We start from the raw sequence: 22175 nt of genomic DNA, 5'->3' as shown, positions 1-22175 counted from the left end.
GCAAATCCAAAACATCACTTTGGATGACTATTTTCGCAATTTGAACATTTAAATGTGTTTTTATAGCCTAACATAGGGTTTCATAAAGTTTCAAGCCTTAACTTGGCCTAAAACCCACCAAAATGACTTACCGAAACATAACAGAAAATGCAAAATTTCGACCAAAATATCCGAAATTTCGGATATTTCGGTCAGCCCAAAACACCGAAACGAAACGAGTTTTCGAACTATGTTCCTATCCAGAGCCCTATTTCGCTTGTCCCGGGGTCCGCCCCATTCCCAGCTTCGAAAAATGTGGTCCCGTTACCCTATCTGAGGTCCGGGTCGTCCAAATCCGACTTTCTCAACCCATTTTCATACATCATTCCCTTGAAGACTTTGAATCCCATGTAGTGCGGTGGTTTTGATCGAAGATCGAGCATTTGGCTCTCAAGTCTTCTACGACGCCATTATTCTGTCTAAGGATCGAGCATCTAACTCCCAAGCCCTCGTGACACCATTACTCTGCCTAAAGTTCGAATACCAAAGCTAGCTTTTGCAAGCCATTACTCTGTCTGACAGATGATAAGTTAATCATTTATCTCCACTTGAATCAGGGGACACCTTCCATCTTGCATTCTTCATAATCGTATTGATTTATCATGCAGGTATACATTTCTACCATTAACCTTTAATTTCGGCACAATGTAGACTTTCAAGTGCTCCCGTGTAGTGTACATAATATTTAGCAGTTTAATTTCTTTTAAACAGTTTATGCATCATGATTTAGCCATGTATGTTGGTATAGGGCAAGTTGTTATGGGAGAATATTCGAAATCAAACATCTAGTAGAAAGACCGATTTGACCGGGCGAGGTGGATGCCTAACACCTTCCCACTCTCGTAACCTGACCACTTGCCCAGAACCTCTGACCAAACCATATGGAATCATGTAGCCCTATAAAGGGCTACACCAATCGGGTCTTAGGCCCTAATCCTAGGTGGAGACTCCATTTCATTTGTTGTTTGATCCCAATCCCCCAATGATTGCAAAACTCTTTTTTCCAGTCCTCGAAGGGAGGACCATAACCAAGAGGAATGGATGACCACATCCAGATACCTCTGGGAAGAGGGAAGGGAAACCAGACGGCGAAAACCCCCTTGTCCCGTGGCGGATCCTCACAGTATTGCAAAAGGGAGCTATTAAATTGATAGATCACATTCTTTTGCACTGCAGTTTTCAAGGAGGGCACATGGCTAAAAGTTCTGAACTCATTTGAAACCCCGTTAAGGATTGACACTTCCCTCATGCCTCTGCTGGAAAGGTAGGAGGAAGAACAGTGGCATGGGTGGATTCGAGTGGTCTGGAAAATCTTTTCTGTTGCCTAATGCTGGGGCATTGGAAAGCGAAAAAACTTGAGGATTTTAGGCTAAGGAGCAGACTTAGATCAGGGTGTATAAAGAGGTCAAACGTCTTGTATTGAGTTCAATTTTTGTTAAGCAAGAGTCTGGGGATGTTAACTGTCACAGCATATGGAAGAACTAGAACTCTTCTCTAGAGAAAAGGAAGGGCAGTTTTATAAAAAGCAAGTTTGCATAGGCTACCCTCTTGTAAACAAAGTGGGAATACAAAGTTACTTTTATAGTACGAATATTAAACAGATTTTAGGAAGCAGGAGATCCTAACAATGGTACCAGCATATAAAATTCAAATGCCAAATAAAGATAAAAGAAATGTATATATATATATATATATATAGAGAGAGAGAGAGAGAGAGAGAGAGAGAGAGAGAAGTTGAAGTCATCACCTTCTACTCAAGCCTCGAGGAATAGGACCAGGCCACCGTTTCCCCTGAACAGCAAAGGGCCACGTCTTAACAAGAGCAGTTTGCCATAAACATTCTTCTTGAAATATATTGGCCCACTGCTTCTTAACACAGGATATCTGAGCCCACTCTGAGATGGGAACACGAATGAAGATTTCAATAAGGAGATGATCTGGAAGCTTCCCAAATGCAGGATCAGCTGAAGCTAAGGTTTCAGTATCGTCCACCATTAGGCTTCTACATACCAAGGGAAGCAAATAATATTCAGCAAACAACACTGTAGAGGAAGTAAGGAAAGACGAGTTTATTTTTATCAACAAAACTCTGGATCAATTTCATCCTAAGAAAAATGTAAGTATTGAAATATGGTGATAGATTATTCAAACAAGACAAAGTAAACTACCAGAATGACAAAGCAAAAAAAAAAAAAAAAAAGGAAGAAAGAAAGAAAAATAGCAAACAAGAAAAAACACTTTGCTTCCCAAGACCAAGGACAATCACTTCAAAGAGAAAACCACAAGGAGAGAGAAGGCTCTCATCATCTGCAGAGTCACAAGACACAAAATTTGGAGCAGAATCTGATGCAAAATCTAAATTTAGTTGTCAGAAATCAAAACTGACTCCAATGTTCTAATGTAGCTGCTAGATATCAGTCCAACGCCGCATTTGTCTTTTTACCATTGGAGAGTACAACCGCATATGCTAATTGATTGAACAAGAATGAAAAACCAACATCTCAATAAGGAGTTTCTTTTAAAAGTTGAATTCTATTAAAAGTGACCGTCCATTGGAGGGGAATATTAATTAGTAAATTTGACATGAATTGTTGTAGATTAGATTTTTACAGTCAACGAAAAAATTGGCTTCTAGAGTTCGAACAGCTGTGTATCTTTGGACAAATTTGACATGAACTGTTGTAGATTAGATTTTTACAGTCAACAAAAAAATTGGCTTCTAGAGTTCGAACAGCTGTGTATCTTTGGACAAAATAGTACAGTTTAGTCTCAGATTTTAAGTTGTTCCGATCATGGGGGTAAGATTCATTTTCACTGCAATTGTTATGGGTAGTTGTTTTCCAGCTTATGACCAGTAGGGTCTGCACTCTGCATACCATATTCTCACTTGGCTACTTTATTAGGTATCATAAAATAACTTGATTAAATGAACCCATAATCCTTTATATTAAATCAAAATGGCCAAGAACGATATGTGGGGAAAAGGATTCAACTGAACTTAATACGCCGGAAACAGTAAACATTCAATTCGTCACATCCTATCCACTTCTAGAAGACCAAAATAACAACATGAAGAGAAGAGGAGGAAAACAAAAACACCTATTAAACAAATTGAGTCCTTCTTCAGAAGTTGCAAATAAAATAAAAGCAAAAATCTGTTGAGATATAAGAACAAGAAAAGGTAAACTAAACCTGTACCATCTAACTACAACATATTTTTCCGAGATTTCGACCTGAGAAGTCCCAGAAGGGAGGGGGGAGAGAGAATTCAACAGAAGAACTACTTAATAGTGTAGCTGGTTCAATCTTAATGTGCTTAAATTCTCACCATACACATAAACAAACGAGAAACGGGAGAACAAATTAAAGACTAAACGAGAAAACGATATAAACCCAGAATTTCAAAGATCAATATCACTCGGATAAAAAAGAGATGAAAATTTAAATTAACGCTGATCCTCAACGTTTCAGACCACAAAGAACAAATCAGTAAAAATTGAAAGGGAAGGGAGGGAGACTCAAAATTACAAATTTTCAAGAACTAGTAACGGAACAAGAGATCACCTGAAAGCAGAAGGAGGGCTTTCAGAGTATTCAGTGAAGCTTCCAAAATCCAAAGAGATGAGACGGCAATTCGTGCCCAGAGCATTTTAAGCGTCGACGATAAAGAATGCGTTGTTCTTACGACATACGGAGTAGCGTTGGGCCCATCATGTGGTCCCTGTTGAGTGTGGACCATATCGTGACACGTGTCTAATGTAAGGAGCCAGCGGTTGGTATTGTGTACCAGGGTGTCAATCCGTTGGTTTGGATCGCTATCGGATCGGTTTCACCGCGTTTCAATGTGAGAATTAGTGAGTCCAAAAAAAAAAATCCAGCATTGATTTTGGTTCGATTTGGGTTTGGTTTTGGTTTCTAATCGGTTTATTTTGGTTTATCATGTAAATATATTCAGAATTATATGTTTTTCTTATGAATTTCGGGTTAGTATCGATTTCTTATTGAGTTATATTGTTTTGATTTGGATTTTAAGTTCGGTTCAATGCCTTATCGGTTTCATTGTCACAAAACCCCAATCTAAAACTTGATCTAATAAAACTCATATCGATTTTGATTGATTCAAATCGATTTCGGCATCTCAGACTAGGTTTTGACACCACTAGTGCATACCATTAGTACAATAGGTTTTTTTTATGAGATTAGTATTTTTTTTGGGGGGGAAAGTTTTCATGCACGTCGTGTCCCCTTTCACAAAGAGTTGGAAAAGTCATAAACCCCCACCCATTAATTAATGCTTTGAAACTCCCACTCTCTCACATACACGGCTATATACAGCCATGTATGAAAACTTTCCCCATTTTTTTTTTTTGGTAAAATTTTATGAGATTAGTATAATACACTTGAAAAGACAGAATTGTGAGCTATAGAATCTGGGGCAACTCGGTGCATAGGATCCAAACAAATTGTCTCTAATCTATGGTTCAAAAACCTAGAATTGAGATCCGAATCGGGTCCAACCAATTCCACCTTGAATGCGCTTGAATTGACCAATGAATCGACTTTATAAATGGGAGACAAGGAGAGGGTTCTTTGAGCAAGCGGCATAGAAGAGTGTGCCGATGAAGTGTGATAAAATAATATTCTATATTGGAGGGCATGGAGGTCTTTTCATATGAGGAGGAGAGGATAGACACAGAAGTGCAAGCATACTATACCCCAAAGGCTCATAGAACGTTTTCCCACAAAAAATGAAAAAGTCTTTTCCAGAGTCTTCGCCTGTTTTGCCCCTTTCAATCTTCCCCTCCTGATTCCCCCTATTTGTCTCCCTCGCCCTCCCCCTCCTGCTGCAATAACCCCTTCAAATGCTTTCCCTCCTCCCTCCCTCTCCCAATGCAACACCTCCATGCCCTTGCTTTCCCTCCCTTGTCCTCCCCCTTTTGTTGCAACACCCCATATTGATCGGTTCCTCTGTTCCTCCGTCTATGCAACTCCCCTCTACAACCACCACAATGGCACAACCCCTACCTAATCCATTTATGGACAAAGTCAAGGGTTGAAAAGTGTTAGGTGTACATTATCACAGGCAGCACATGAAATCAAAGATTCGAGAGTCAAATGTTTGCATCAACATGGAAATTTAACAAGGGAATTGGAGCATCAATTCAAGTCGAAGAGCTTAATTTATTGGGAGGAAGATGAGAAGGAGATGGGATGGCGGTGAAGAAGACTACAACGATGAGGAGGAGAGGAAAAATAGAATAGCCGTTGATGTCACAATGATGAACGCAAATGAAAGTATTAGATCATATAGTAACAACATCTTCAAATACAACATCAACAATATTAGTAGCAAAGGACTTCCAATAGAGGAGGAGAAGGAAATTATAGACCAAAAGAAGAGAAAGAGAGGATGATGCAACAAGAGCGACATCAAAAGGTGATCACCTCCCTCTCCCCCGCCCCCACATCCTTGACGATTAGGTTCCTCCCTTCCTTTCTCTCCCCCTTTTCTCTTCGATCTGCTTCTTAATATCTAGTTCCCTCTCATTACAATTCAATTTTCTTTTTATTCCATAAGATGGTAACATGTGTCCATCATGCTGTTGTATGTCGGACTTGTGTCCATCATGGTTGCTAGCTTTTTATCGGCTGGATAGGTTGAATTGGCTAATTTGTATCAAATAAATCCACCTAACTCAGTCCACCATTGGCCATTTTGGAACTATAGGAATCAGGATTGATCATGGTCGATTCTGATCCTTTTCCAATTTTCTAGGCCCTACTCTAATTGATCATGTATCGGGACAATTTTGTTGCAAACCAGCAGTTGGAATTTTCCTGCTACCCATATGTATCACTACCCTAGCCTACCACGTGTATAGCCCATTTATTGCAGCACATGAATGCTCAAAAGGAACCTGACTGAAAACCGATTGGTAAACACTCCCCATAAAATGATTTATCCCCCACTTTTTTTCCTATTTTACCCTTTTATTTAGTTCCTAGCCCAAATCATTCACTCAACAGATGACAAGCCCATTCTCTTTTGGGAAAAAAACCCTAAATCGGATATTATGCGATTGCTTTCACCGAGCCCTACCTATATGTTCTTGATTCTTACTCTCAAGTTGCCTCCTAGCCTTGTCTTTACACTGACTGATTTTTTATTCTGCATATTCAAAGGAAGGTCAATGTTTTTATCTTTATCTATTATTATTATTATTATTGAAAGCAGACATGTCTATTTTGAATGAGAGGTTCTTTGCACGCTTTTTATGTTTTTTATTTATTGAAATACTAAATTCTTGTGAAACTTGTCCTATGCATTTATTCAATACATTTTTCAGGTTCTTTACAAAATTTTGGAGTTGATTCATATAATTTTGAGTTTGTAACAAAATCATTGGAATTATAAGTTAATGGGTATTGGTGAGATTTCTTGCATGATTAATCAAGAAAAAAATTGACATAAAAAACAATTTGTTTTTGAAACGCCCAACAAATCAAACAGCCCCACAATACATGGCCAAACAATTGATGAAGTACCAAAAATTGGCATGGTTTGATTGTGAAGATAGTGCATATGAATTTTACAAGGATACGGTCACCGAAGTGGTTTTAGCGTTCGAAAACAATATGATAAGCGAACTAAAGCAAAACTTGTGAAAGGGAAAACTTAGTGTTGCTCAAAACAAGATAAACAAGCAATGGATAAATTGTGGGAACAAGTATTGTTTCATCATCCAATCATAAGAATGGGTTGTTTAGCGCATATGACTTATCAACTTCAAAAAATGACATATTTGAACTTTTTCATTTTAAAAGAAGCATAATCATGAATTCACACCCTCACCAATGAAGCACGGGTTAATGTCGAAAAGAAATATTGCACCTACTCAAACAGTTATTATAGATAATGCCAAGAATTTGAGATATTCATCAAATCAACCATTGATTTATTGAGTATGCAAGTTGGCAGTCGTGAAAAATCTTATGGTTTTGAATGTTGATTAATACATATATATATATATATATATATATATATATATATATATATATATAATGTTGTTAGAAGATCCGTCTTATATTTATTCGATACAACTTGATGATAAGGATCATATCATGAACATATTTTGGGCAACTGCTAGATCAGTGGTTGATTATGGAGACTCTAGAGATGTTGTTTATTTTAACACAACTTATCAAATGAATGCATATGGTCGACCGTTGCTCCATTTCAGGGCTTAATCACCATAACCAAACAATATCCTTGGTGAAAAATTACTTTACGATGAAACTGCAGAATCATTTAAGTGGTTGTTTGATATTTTTCTTTGTGCCCTATCTAGAAAACAACCAGAAACAATAGTTGCAGATCAATGTGTTGCAATGGCTAAGGAAATATCAAAGGTATTCCCTAGCTAACTCACATGATTGTTTGTGTTTGGCATATTACCAGAATGTCGTCTAAGCCACATTTTTCATTCATCAAAAATAATTTATATACGATTTTAATAGTTGTGTGTATGATTATGAATGTGAAGATGAATGGTTTGTTGTGTGGAAAAATATGCCCAAGAAATATACACTCAACAATAATAAATGGTTAGATGGAATTTTTTATAAGAGAGGGAAATAGGCTATGGTGTATGGTTGACATATAGTGAGATTTTATCAAATTGGGGAAAATGCCCAAATCTTGCAAGCCTACATATGTCAAGGAAGAGATTACTAGTAAGATACCTCCAAAGCTTGCTACGAAGTCATCTCAACTACATAGACTTGGCCTTTCTTCCAACTATTTAATTTGAGAGATTCTAAAGGAATTAGGGCAATTGAAGGCTTTTTTAAGCCTGAATTTGAGCCATAACTAATTTTCAGGTAGGTTGCCATCGAAAATTAGGAAATTGTCTAAATTAGAAGATCTTAACGTGTCAGCCAATAATCTAACTAGACCTATTCTGGAGCAACTAGGGGATTGCTTCCAAATGATTTACCTGCATTTGGGTAGGAACAAATTTAATGGAAGCATTCCAAAACAAATGGGTAACCTGATTTCACTACAACGTCTAATGGATCTTAGTCATAATCAACTATTAGGAGAGATACCATCACAAATTGGACAATTGCATAATGTGGAAACTTTACATTTCTTACAGAATATACTCTTCGGTTCCATTCTCTCGTCAATAGAAGAGATGTTGAGTTTGACATCTATTGATATATCATAAAATGAGTTGGAAGATCAGATTTTCAAAATTAAAGCCTTTGAAGATGCTTTTAGAGAGGCTTTCACAAACCTTTTTGGTAAACATAACTCTACTATTGATAATGTGTGTTGTACATGGAATCTAAATTACAAGCTTCAAGAATCCATGGAGTGGAAAGAGGCCAATCAATCCTATACGTAACGGACAAGACATTCCTAGTAAGGGAGTCAGCCACACTATTTCCCTCCCTTAGAACAAACCCAAAAGAGCAAGACTCTACATAAGAAACAACGTGAATGATAACTTAGACAATAGGAGCCACTAATGTTGGAGGAGAGGGGTGCTCGTCATTGAGAGTGTTTACTAGAACCGTATTATCTGATTCAATCACAAAGATGATCTCAATTCTCCTCAATAGCCTATAGGATGCCTGATCGAATAGCCATGGCTTCACCTACAATGATGGAGGAAAAGAGAGATGGCTCAGAGGCAACATATAAAGGTCCCCCCCCCCCCCCGGTTGCCACAAAAGATAAAACCAAGGCCAACATTAGTGCTATCATATGAGAGAGATGCATCACAATTGAGTTTTATAAATCCCATCAAATGCGGCTACCATATACTCTAACTTCCTAGACGTTATTGTTGTAGTGGAAATGGATAAGAACATAATTGGAACTCATTAAAAGCTTCTTGGGTTTTTCGAGTAACATCAACTGGAGATCAAAGATGTTTCTTGAATATAAAATCATTGTGAGCATGCCAAATATACCAAATACTGAAGTTGCAAAGAGAGATGATGAATATACCTTCTTTTCATGAATACCCAAGGCAACCCAGTTTTGGATCCAAGAAAGAAGGCTTGGTGTAGTGGCAGATGGTGCAACATATGAGATTGTGCTACCGAACCATACTGTCCATACAAAGGGGTAAGCAAGGAGAATATGGTCAATAGTTTCCATTGCCTCTCCACAACGGCTACACATAGGCTCTATAGGTACTTTACAGTGAGTTAATGCTGTCGATGTCGCTAGACCATCTGCACATGCCCGCCATAGAAAGGATCTTAATTTTGGCAAAGTTTGGCTAGGACCAGATTTGTTTTCACACAATAGTAAGTGTCACCCTCCTTGTAGATGAAGTTGATGCAAAATTTGAAGAGTTGGTTGTGTCCTTAGTTCAAAGCATAGTTGGAAAACTAGGTTTTGACTCGGGCGAGCCACTCGAGTCGAGTCAAATATTTAGGAATCCTGGTCAAGAGTCAAGTAGACTCGTCCAAGTATAAAAAAGTCGGGACTCGGTCCGAGTCACCAAGAATTTCAATTGACTCGGAGTTTTTCTCGAGTCAGAATGGAGTCATCCAAGTGTAGTCGAGCATCTCTCTTCCTTCCCCCTTTCTCTCCCTTCCCTCCGTCAATCTCGTTACCACTGGTTGGAAGTTTGGAACACAATATTCTACCTATCCCTCTCCCTCGATCACTATTGCTGCTACTATTCCGTCAATGCTATTGCCCCTTCTTCCACCGTTGCTGCTACTACAATTGTTGCCCATCCTTTTGTTTTCTGGAACCCCTGCCGCCCTCTCTTCGCCGCTGCTTCTGTCCCTCTGTTCGCCTCTATTTTCTGCCCTCCATTCGAAAGAAACACTAAAATATAACCGCTCTCCGTAGTGTTTTCACCATTTTTTTGTATTGAAGAAGTCTTGATCTTGAAGAAAGAGACGAATCTTTGTTAATGGGAAAAAGCATTAAATGAGAGAAGATATTGTAACCAAAAATATATTAAATAAGAGAATAGATCAAGGCATTGTTATTTGGTTTTCGAGGAGTCAATATGAAATCACGGGCCCATTTAATCATCTACGGTCTATAGAGTACGAAGTACATTACCTTACTAATGACCATCTAGTCATCTCCATCAATTTTACTGCTATTAAATTTATTAAAATAAATGTAATAAAAAAATACATGACTCATTCATGACCAGGCTCGACTCGTTTGACTCGCCAGGTTTTGAGGAGGGCGAGTCGAGTCGCAAAACCTGATTTTCCAACTATGGTTCAAAGTACATGATATGCGGACTTAACACTATAGCAACCATTTGGAGCTCCTCCCCAAATAAGGCTATCACTCATTGGAAATAAAGACAAGGGAATATCAAGAATGGCCTTTAAGAGAGGAAAGTTGAATATTGGAAAGAAGCTCAGTTTCATCATTTACATATTACTTCATATTTTGAATACAACGCTTCTACAATCCATAGTTATAAGAATTGCTTGGATTTTTCAAAGAAAGGCAAAGTAAAAGATAGAAATGGGACAAACGGAAAGAATTTATCAGAGCGATCTATTCGCAATATGTAACTATGATGGTAGAATTGTGTATAAAATGTCATTGAAGTCACAGGGAACTTTGATGACAAGCATTGCTTTGGGAATGGAGGATATGGAAGTGTTTACAAAGCAACTTTATCAACTGGTCGATTGGTAGCTTTGAAGAAGCTTCATCCATTACAAGAAGATGCTAACATGGTCAACAAAAAATATTTTACAAATGAGATTCGTGCATAATTGAAATAAGGCACCAAAACATTGTGAAAATTTATGGTTTTTGTTCACATGCACGACACTCATTTTTTATTTATGAGTATTTGGAAAGGGGAAGTTTGGAGAAGATTATAGGAGAGGTGGAGTGGGAAATGGAGTTGGATTGGATCAAGAGTATAAGTGAAATTAAAGGTATAACCAATGCGTTATTTTTTTATTTTATTTTATGGAAACAAGGAATAAAATATATTAAAAAGATGGCAAATTAGTACAATGTTTATAGATACAAGGTACTCTTGTCAGACTAGTTTGTTGAGCAAAAGAACTTAACCAAGTTAGCAAAGTAGTGTTCGTCAAAGGCCGAAAACAAATATCTTTGGCCCAATCCAAAATCTGCAAAAAGTAGGTTATGACTTCAAAAGGCCATGGAGAATGGGATGGAGTTGGAAGAAGTACAGGTAGCGCCTTGTTGGAGAACCAAACTTCTTTCAGCTTCAAACCCCTTAAAGCGGCACAGTCTAGACCATTGATGATCCCAACCAACCCTGATTCCAATTCATGATAGTTTTTAATCAAACCTATAGTCAACGAAATGAATATGCCATCTAACAAAATGCCAAAAGCCCAAGCAGAAGATCTTAGGTCTCTGGAATCAAACCTTATGCATAGCAAAACAGGAAATTCTAGAATAGGTAAATCAAGCCTAGACAGAGCAGACATAACCTTGTCAGTAAAATTATTGACATCCATAATTGAACTAGGGGGCAATTTTAAGATCCATCATCCATTGTTTAATCCTTCTCAAAATAATGAGAGGGTTGGACTTAACAGAATTAAACAGACAATTGTTTCTAGTGTCCCAAATGAAATAGCAAGTAATAATCAAAACAGGAAAAAAAATCAGATGAGAGTGAGCTTATCAAGCTTGTGACTTAAGAGGGTAGATATGCAGAAATGTCTCAAAGATGGAAATGAAATGAATTCTATCCTCAGATCCAAAGGACTAGCTGCCCAGATATGTTTAGCCCAATCACAGGAGATGAAAATATGCCAGAGTGTCTCATTACAAGTGTCACAGAGACACAAGTGGGGTCGACCTGAGTCCATTTCAAAACAATATCCTTAACTGGAATCCCAAACTAGGTGTCACATGTCAGTGACCCGAGGACTTCAATTCACTAGGTTCTAAGGTCAAGGATGTGCCATCATTCGAACCATCAGCTGCATGAAGATCTAAAAGGAATTTCCCTAATCCACTCCTTAACAAGAGCAGCAGAGCATTAGGATCCAAAGAACCCACAAGAGAAGATTCCAAAAAAGATCTGAAGCAAGTGAAATCAGAGGCCAGAGAAGGAGGTATTTCAAAGGCTGAAAGTAGATAAATAACGAAGATATAAATGTATCCTTGCTAGATTGGGTGCTATGCTCCTTGATAGGCACTCTGGTAGAAAGATTAGAAGTAGCAGGCATAGAAGATGAACCAGAGAGAGAAGCAGCACCCAAAACACTAGAAGCATGTTATGTTTTAGACGAGGAGAAAGGAGGTTCCACAGCAAGTACAACCACAGTGTTGGTATCCACATCCATAGAGACAAAATATTCAGGGCTAATTAAAGACAGACCCATATCATCAGAGGAGGACAGATCAGGTTCCAACATGGTAGTATCCATAGTGGAAGAAGGAGGCTGAACAACTAAATTTATGAAGAGAGGATGTGTAAGGGCATTGTCATAGGTACCCCAAGGAGTTCTTCTTCCAGAGGATGATTTGACATACGAGCAATAATCAGTAACATGGAAAAATCGACCATAGCAATAATAGATCTTAAACGCCTCATACTTGATAGAGATAGGCAGAGAAACACCCTTTGGATTTTGATTCTTAGAAGACAGGCAAACTTGCTGCTTGAGTTTGAACAAAACCTTAACCCTAACCACTGATGATGGTAAATCAGTTCCACTGAGATTAAGATGTAAATCTAACATCTTTCCAATACATGAGATAGCCTATTTGATGGCATCATACAAACAGGCATCAAGAGGAATTGGGCTAATCTGCACCCAGATAGGGAAGAACCTTCTTTCATACACAAACAAATCATCATCCAAAGCGTGCTGGACCAAATTGATCAAGGATCGACCACACCACCATGGCCCAAGCACCCAAACCTTGTCTCTTTCCAGACTTGTATTGAACTCCACCATGAAACCTCCTTTTTCATAGCAACAAAGGTAGACCGCTCCCAGCGGTTCCCAAATCTCCACAAGCTTTGCACATAAAGTATCCTGGGAAGGACGGGGATACCCCAAAGTGAAACCATACAAAATCTTAGAAGCAAACAAAGGTTGGATATTGGAGCTACCAGAAGAAGTCGAAGAAACTCCAACCGATGTTCTCCAGACGGTAGAGGGAGAACGACAACGAGAAACTTCAGCCCATTCACTCCCCAAATCACGCCCACGAGAAGGAGAACCAAAGGAGATCGATGGGAAGAAGGTCTAAACTGTGACATAGCACCCACCAAAGATGAGCCAAAGAAGGGAAAGGAAAACAAAACAATCGAAGGAGAGACGTCGAGAAGGACACACCGGAAGCCAAGGATTCCAAAGAGAAACCTCACCACAGAGAAGCAACCACCGAGCCAAAGATCACCACAGACAAAAAGGAAAACACGGACCCAAGCTCTGCCAACCAAAAAACTCCCCTAAACATCAAAATAAACTAGCTTCAAAGCCCCAAGGGAAAGAAAACAGAAACAAAACCACATACATAGGAGAGCAAAACCAACAAACCGAACAGAGAAGATCAAAAGTCCAGACAAAAAGGAAGAGAAAGAGAGAGAGAGATGAAACGTAGAAAGAAATATAAGCAAAAAGAAGGGATTATGGGTAGCAATAATGGCACATCCTTTCCCACATCACCTAGGAAGCACACAGGTCATTGTTTGTCAAGAAATAATACCGCAACCGTACGGGTCAATCGTAGCTACGGGTCAAACACAAGGAGATAAGCCACTCTATCTTACTCATTCAAAGTAATGCGAAAGTGAACCAGATTAAGATGATTAAACTAAATTAACAATCCTACACATGCATCTACCGAATTGACATCCTAACCATTTATCATCTAACCTATCAAAAACTAATGCGGATTACGAGATTGATTGATTAAAATCACTGTATCCACACACAAACAAAGAAAATAAGTCCAAGAGATCAAAGAAATAAAACCCGAAGATTGCTTGAACCGGATTGAACTAGATTAGGATTCCTCTGCCAAACTTGAATTCGCATCTATTAACTGAAAAATAAAATAAAAATTATCAAAATAAGAATCTAACATAAGACATGAGGATGAGAATAGACAAAAATAAAATAAAATCCCAACAGAATGGAAGAAATAGAGAGGATGAGAATGAGAATGAGAATGAGAATGAGAATGAAATAAAGAGAATGGAAGAAATAGAGAGAATAAAAATAAAAGAAAGAAAATTAGGATTGATACTCCCTTCTACCAAACATGCAATTGAATGTGTTGAATGAGCATTGGATGAATGTTGTTGATGAAGTCTACTTTGCTTGAATTAACTTGCATGCCTTCCTCTTCCAAATCTCTAAGTTCCTCTCACAAGAATTAGAAACCTAGAACTAGAAGACTTAAAACAAAAAACAACACCTAAATATGGAAGAAATTACAACCATAATTGAAGAACAATCCTTGAATTAAACTTGCATAAAAAGAAATTGCAACCATTGAAATAAAATTCAGAAAAGTAAAGCTAGAAAATTAGAAGCCAAAAATAAGAAGAAGACTACAATTCTCATTAAAATTAACACACAAAACAGCCCAACCCCCTTATGTATTTATAGGGGAAGGAGAAGGAAGAGAGAAGAGGAGGGAGAGCTTCCACGTTTTTGAGTAGGCCCCTCCTCCAAAAATCATTGGAGTGTGGAGAAGCCCTCTCAATAGTGGATTTTGATCCTCACTTCCTTTTACATCAAAGCTTAATTGCCAAGAAAAAGAAAAAATATTAGAAAGTAAGATATACAGGTTCCTAGCTTAATACACCTAGTATTTTCTAAATTGAGAGCTTTCCAATTTGACTCTTGTCTTTCCTTTTTCTTGCAGGTGTCTTCTCCAAGTAATGTGAACAAGGCTATCCCAATCTTTGACTTTTCAACTTTCTAAGGATGATAGAATATTCCCCACAAAATATCCATCACTAGTTAAATTCCCATAATGCCCGTGGAAATTTGGTGGAGAGAGAGAGTGTGTGATGACTGGGATTCCTTTCTTCAAGAATTAATTAAATTCCTATTCTACCCTTCAAAAAAACGTGGACCATGGGGTGCTTAAGAAAAAACGTGGAAGATGGGGCCCCCATGTGTAGTTGGCAGCTATTCTTTCTCTTCTAACAAAGAAAAATGCAAAAGGTTGTCTTGTGCTTGATCAAATCTCAACCCTTGATCAAAATCACCTGCTTTGATGTCAAAAATACCCTTGGAAAAACGTAGACTGGCTTGGGCTTGCATTCCAGCTCATTTTTGGCCCATTATTCTTTCCTGGCCCAAAAAGAATAATCACTTGCATGATGGCCTAAACGAATGTGTACTTTTAATGCATCACGTCCATCTTGCTCAAAATTTAGTCCTCTTTATAGCCTTGGAAAGAAATATGATGACTTTACATGTAGATTAGGAGATACAGCTCCCGATAGCCCAAAATAGCATAAAATGACCTAAAAACATAAAAATACCTGAGTAACTCTGTTCAATGTGGTAAAATGCATGCTTTATGCCCTAAGATTTCACACATAAATGTGTTCATCAGTCACCTACCTAGCTTAGGGCTCGAGAAACCAAGGAAGGGAAAGTGAAAGTAAAAGACAAAAAGGAAACGAGAGGATCAGCCAATCACAGAATGCACAGGAGAAAAAAGGAGACTAGATGCCAAAATCCCATTGAGTGCAAACGCTAGTTAGATAACAGTCCTAAGCCCACTTTAATAAAAAAGGAACATGTACAAACAAGGATAGCAAACCTACTAAGCTCTTAGGAAAAGCCCCAAAAGAACTTAAAGGTCCCTAAAGGCTGAACAGAAAGAGATCACACATAACAAGGGTTGGGGAGTTAAAGGAATGTATATAGTCCAATGCGTTATCTTACATGCACCATGATTGCTCACCACCAATAATTCATAGAGATATATCAGGTAACAATATTTTATTGGATTTAGAATATGAGGTTCATGTGTCAGACTTTGGCAAAATTTCTAATGCCTAATTCAAGTAATTGGACTTCTCTTGCGGGCACTTATTGTTATACCCGCTCCCGAGGTCCTAATATTTTATTGTTATCCTTGTGATGTCTAGATGGTGCTGCCACGTATGCCGGTGAGCTGTTTTCCTTGGTGGTCAAGCCCAGTTATAAGATCATTGACCACTACATAGGCTTGCTCGTCGAAAAAAGGTTCCTCAACCGGTAGTGGGGAAAATTCGTCGATGGAAACTTAGTCGACTACCCTCCTAGTACCAGCCTTAAGAGCGAGGAGTATTGGAGGGCACCCAGTGTCGCCCCATTTGGACACCTCGCTTAGAGATGAACTCAACATCGTTGTGGGGAAACTCTTCGGAATCATGGGGTACACGCCATGATGATCCAAGTGTGAGTTACTAACCTCAAGTATACTTGTTTATCCTTCCCTCTTTGGCCTTGAAGAGTGGGTCAAAGCCTGATGGCTTTCAGTGTGTTTTCAGCCTTTACAACAGCGACGGAGTCACGGACGGACTCACAGGACTGTATCCATCCGATGTTCCATCCATACTGTCTCATGCTTTTTGGGTGTTTTCACATGTTGGGCCCACATCCCCGTGTCCCGGACCTCGTAGTTGTGCCCCCATGCATGGTGGATATTACCCTTGGTCCCCTTGTAATGTGTGTGTGATTTGTTGGTGGGCCCACTAGCCTATTAATACATTTAAATGTGTTTTAACTTAAGAAACCCAAACCAAACAGGCCCTTAAGCCAACTACTTAGATATTAGGAGCCTTGGCCTCTCATTCATTGGCTCATTCACTCCTCCCAGTAACCAAAATCGTGGAAGGCTTGGAGAGCATTGAAGGAAAAGAAGAAGGTGATTGATAGAGGGCTTGGTGGTGGACTTTAACCATTGGGCTCACTTGGCTAGGTGAGTACCCTCTCCCTCCTTCCCTTTCTTTCCTATTTCGAATATGGGAATCCCCTCTTGGATCGGTTCCAACCTAGGGTTCCATTTGGAACCCAAGGCTAACCCTATGAGCCTCCTAAATGGAGTCCTACCTCCTTTTAATACCTTAAGAGTCCCCTTGCAACTCAAGTTGCTGATCTAAGGAACCTATGACCCCCAACCTAGGTTTGGGAAACCCTAAATGGATTCCAAGTATTTGGATTCCCTAAGACCTAAGAATGATAGGTGTTTTGTAACCCTAGGAAGGCTTGGGACACCCCTTCCTAGCTCTTGAAGCCTTGAGATCTCAAGGGTTGAGGGTGGAAGTGTTTAAATTCTAAAACTCAGACAGATCAACGAACGGATCCAGCGTCGTGCTTCCATCCGTAGATCCGTCCCATGCAGTTTATGTGTTTTACCTGGGTGGAACCATGGACAGGCTCACCCTGTGCCTCCGTCCGTAGTTCCACTCCTTCTGGGAATGTCTCAAGGTATCAAACGGATGCACGAACGGATCCATGGGTACATTCTATCTGTGGATCCATCCTTTGCGATTTGACCTCCAAACCTAGATGGAACCAGGAATGGACTAACTCTGCTGCCTCCGTTCCTGAATCCGTCCCTACTATACTTTGAGTTAATTAACTTTGACTCTTGGGACTCATCAAGGGGCCCACCTACACTCTTCTAACACTTATCTCACGCATCCTTAGGCAGTCTAACTTGTTCGGGGACGTGTGTCCGACAACCTCTTCTAAACACCCGAACATTACTTGAATCTTTGGTGCGTGGGTTTTGGGCTTTGTTTATTTATTATACATGTTATGTATGTTAATGCATCATTATTAAGCATGTTGCATATTACATATTATTTATTTTGTTACGATTGATCTGACTGTGATGACATGTATGGCTTATCTAGTATTGAGTTACGGTGCTGGGGAATACCGGTGCCGGAACCCCAGAAATGAATATGGTCTTTAAATTGCTTGTCATATTAGTCTGAATACGTCATGCCGTGCTGGTACCTGGATGCTAGATGATATGGGACGTTGATGCACCCAGAATATCTCTCTAGACGATAGGATCTTGCATGTAGTATAACTATGGTTAGGATCTTTGTACCCTTATGTTACGACCCTTACCAACAAGGGTTTAGGTGTTAAATAGCCAAAACACCTACCTCCTGTGGAGTGTGAGAGAGGCCAGGCCAGGGGTAGTAATGGTTATCGGGGTCTGGCACTGGGTGGCATTAAGGCTTCTATCGGTGTAGGCTCCTTTGTGATAACGGAGGTTTCACTATGGTGATAAGTTAAGTAACCCACAATGTTTATCCGAGTTATCACAATAGCATATATCATTGGCTTGGTTTTCTTGTTAGGTATAAAATCTATTAATATTGCATACATCATAGACTATTTGTGAACTGTGTGTTTACGCATTCCCCATCCCCTCACTGGCTCAGTGGAGCTAACCCTCGGTATACACCTCTTGTTAGATTTTGATGCAGATGGTGGTTATTTTGCTGGACTTGATGCCCAACCTTTTGAGTACAATGATATAAGCGCCGAGGAACCTGAGGCTGTGTTTGAGGAACACGGCGAGGGTTATCCTTACGATGATTGTTCTTATAGGCCGAACTGACACTTGGGATTGTTCCCACCTTTTTTATACTTTTGGGCCTTGGGCCTTGTATAAACATTCATTGTTATACATATATTTAATATAGTTATGTTATGGTCTGTCAGAACATGGTGCTAACCTACTGTATCACTTAGTGATTAAACATAATGTAACTATTCCCTCAAACGCTTTCGCATATTTGTTTACTTTTGGTAACGTAATATTTACCTTCTTTTGCACTCTGATATTAATGTGATATTGATGTTAGTTCATGACTGTGGATTGTGACACTGTGTCAGTGATCCTGGTAGTTTTTTAAGGTGACACATGTCATCCTAGTCACCCCTTTTTACTGTATTTTATTCCTATCGGAATGGGGGTGTGACAACATGGTATCAGAACATGATGCCCTGCACCAACCACAGTCTAGCGAAGATTCTCGATTTACTCTATACAAATAGGTTCCTATTTAAAAGCTTCCAACATGGACAACTGGAATGTGTGAGAATCTAAAAAGTAAACTAGCCAGGGTGGAACCCAAGAACAGTAGCAATAATAATAGAGATAACAGAGAGAATAAAGACTAGAAATATATATATATATATATTCGCTTCCATAGTTCCAACTATGGTATACATTCTTGACCTCTCGTGAAGGCGATTACATCATCCATTCATCTAAAAAGCCAAACAAAATTATAAAATTACAATTGGTCACCAAATCCTTACATAGACTGAGAATTTAAAAGAAAAAAAAAGCATAAAGTAAAACAACACCAGAAAGACCAAAAGATAACTTTTGAAGCTATGGAGCCCAGTCCTCTATATCATCATGACTGTCCTCATCCTCCTCATCATTGCCTTTATAGTATAGATAGGCGTTGATGTCATGGATGTCCTTCTCCATCCTCTTGAATTGGTGGTCATAAGCAGTAAACTGCCCTTGTATGCCTGCGAACCCCTGCACCTTGTCTGTATTGAGCCTGGCCATGTTGGAGTTCAGTTGTCTAATGGCAACCAGGATAGCACTCATATCTGTAGTCCCTGAACTGGAGGCTCCTGCAAAATGCTGCACTGGTGCCTCATCTTCCTCATCCTCTTTACTCTCTTGGTCCCCCTCGTCCTCATCCGGGTTATCGGGCCCGCCATCACTAAAAAAAGTGTTATACTGGATGTGCATCTTGGCGAGGGAATTGTGCCCAAGTGGCTCCTCAAAGCTCTCCAATGCAACTTCACTGTTGAGGGTTCACCCCAAAGTGTAGAAAGACATGGGTGAGTAGCCTCCCATAGGGCAAGGTGTTCTTGCGCCTGGTCTTGGACATTGCTTGCCCCATATGTCGAATGATGGCATAGGGCAGACACACTTGCACACTCTCATAAAGAGAGTAACCTAAGGACGCGACCACCAGAGAAGGCTTAGTACTATGGCCCTTGATTGGAACTAGGTTGATCTTGGCTAGGTAGGTCAAGATCCTTTGAGAACTACCAAATTCAGTCAAGTTCACCCGGTGTTGGAACTTGTGGTGTTGGAACTTGTCATTGGTAAGCGTTGCATATAGATGCTTGTAATCTTCTTTTGGGAGGTAAGAGTTCGGATCCCTCCCAGGCGGGTGATAAACATGGTCCCCTCCAGAAGCTACACCTAGGATTACCCCCAACTCCACCTCATCGAACAAGATGGGCACTCCCTTCACAAAAGATGTGATCCGGCACTTCACTGCATCCTCATGAATGACAACCATGTTGGAGTAGAAGTGTGTGATCAGCCAGGGGAGTGTTAGCATGTTAAACCACCCCAGCCTGTCAAACCTTTGCCCCACCTTGAAGGCAACCAACTCCTCGGCAATGGCATCCCTTCCTACAAGGATCTTCCTGTTATGGAAGTGATCATTGAATAACCCCTCTGCCTCGGCGGACACAAATAAGCTGGCATCAAATGGTGCTGGTGCCGCTTCGGGAGTCCTGTTCCTTCGTTGCCTAGTAGCCATTACGATTGCTTACCTACACACAAGCAGTAGAAGACAAGGAATGCACTGATTAACTCAAAAACAACATATAAGAACGGATATGTTAGTTAAAACAAAAAAATATATGTGCAGCAAGTTGGAGAAGAGATTAAGCTTTAATGAACAAAGTAACTAAGCCTAAGCTGTTATGAGCGAATTTAAAAAAAAAGAAGGGAAATGCAGTAACTATGTTTGTTCTTAAGAACCTATATGAACTTCATTAGGAAAGACTATATTCCCTTTGAATATGAAACAAGAATGGAAGGATTCCTTCCATTAATGAACACAAGTATATAATCGAATTCTAATACAACTAAACTAAGTAAAACAAATCCTAATGTATGTTGTAATGATTCCAACATTCAACTAAAATGGAATTGGAGAGAAACAAATGTAAGTGTAAAGATAACTTCTAAGTCTTACACTGGAAGTCACAAATGATCTAATACATATTTGAAAGGTACTTTAACAAACCTAACTCATATAGTTGGGAAGAAACAATGAAGGCATTCATGCAAAAAAAAAAAAAAGTAAAATTTGGGGGATTTTCTTCCAAGCATCACCAAGAAAGTGTTCAAATAATCTAACCAAACATAGCCACATCTAAATTAGCATGTATGTGTGAAGTTAGAAAGGAAATTTAAGCACATTCACAACACAATGTGATTTTTCCCCAAAACAGTAAACCAATTTTCTGTTTCGGTATGTTGGAGTTCATCATACAATGTGAATTATTGCATGTGTGTGGAGTTCTCCATGCATGAATAACTTCAATGAAAAAAAAAAAAAAGAAATCAAAGAACTACAACCAAAATTACAAGTTCATGCTCATGTACAGCAAAGAAGGGAAATGGACACAAAAAAAAACCTTAGAAACTAAGAAGAGAAATTCTGGAAAATCAAAGAAGGAGAAAATAAGCAATACTTTGGAGCAGTGGAGGTCGATTCTTGTGTGTTTTGGCTTCAAAACCATAAGGAGATGGGAAAGGAACCTCGAACGGATGATGCTTGGGGCTACCCTGCTTTGTAGCTCCGTCCTGTCTAAAAGCCAAACAAGTTTGAAAACTCGTGGCTGGGTTATTTTAAGAAAACTCAGCGGATGGATGCACGAACGGATCCACTATCGTGGTTCCGTCCGTAAATCTGTCTAGCGTAAAATGTGACTTTTCGTGTTTTGAATTGCACGGAACATCAAACGGAATCACGACCAAGGATCCGTCCAATATTCTATACAATTCGAGATTTTGATCTTTAGTCTAACTTTGAGGACGGAACTAGGGACGAAACCTCAGTACTAAATCCGTCTGTAGTTCCATTTAACTCTGTGTTTTGTTTAAACCTAAAAAACCTGAGGATGGAACACCGAACGGACTCACAATACAAAATCCGTCCATCAGTCTGTCCTGTCTATTCTGGGACGGAGTCACGAACGGCTTTTGGCCTGGTTTTCTAGACCTGTACTCCTCCCATGTTCCTTGTTTCCCCCTTTGTGTGTTACTTCTTGTCTTGTGTACTTCCCTTTATGCTTGTGCCCTTTGTGGTGCCATA

At 39.3% G+C, this 22175-nt stretch overlaps 1 protein-coding gene across 1 annotated transcript in view; it reads right to left on the bottom strand.

Annotated features, from left to right (window-relative positions):
- Positions 1–3684, bottom strand: part of LOC122663065 — a 31742-nt gene extending 28058 nt beyond the window's left edge. Inside the window, exons 1-2 of the mRNA XM_043858771.1 lie at positions 3604–3684; positions 1787–2041 (exon numbers count right to left, since the gene is read on the bottom strand). Coding sequence (XP_043714706.1) covers positions 1787–2034 — 248 coding nt within the window. The 5' untranslated portion in view covers positions 2035–2041; positions 3604–3684. The remainder of the gene's footprint in view (positions 1–1786; positions 2042–3603) is intronic.
- Positions 3685–22175: the final 18491 nt, after the last annotated feature.

Source organism: Telopea speciosissima, chromosome 5 (genome assembly GCF_018873765.1).
Source record: "Telopea speciosissima isolate NSW1024214 ecotype Mountain lineage chromosome 5, Tspe_v1, whole genome shotgun sequence".
NCBI classification, from domain to species: domain Eukaryota; kingdom Viridiplantae; phylum Streptophyta; class Magnoliopsida; order Proteales; family Proteaceae; genus Telopea; species Telopea speciosissima.
The sequence above is the reverse complement of the archived record's forward strand: the minus strand, read 5'-3'. Positions and strand labels throughout refer to the sequence as shown.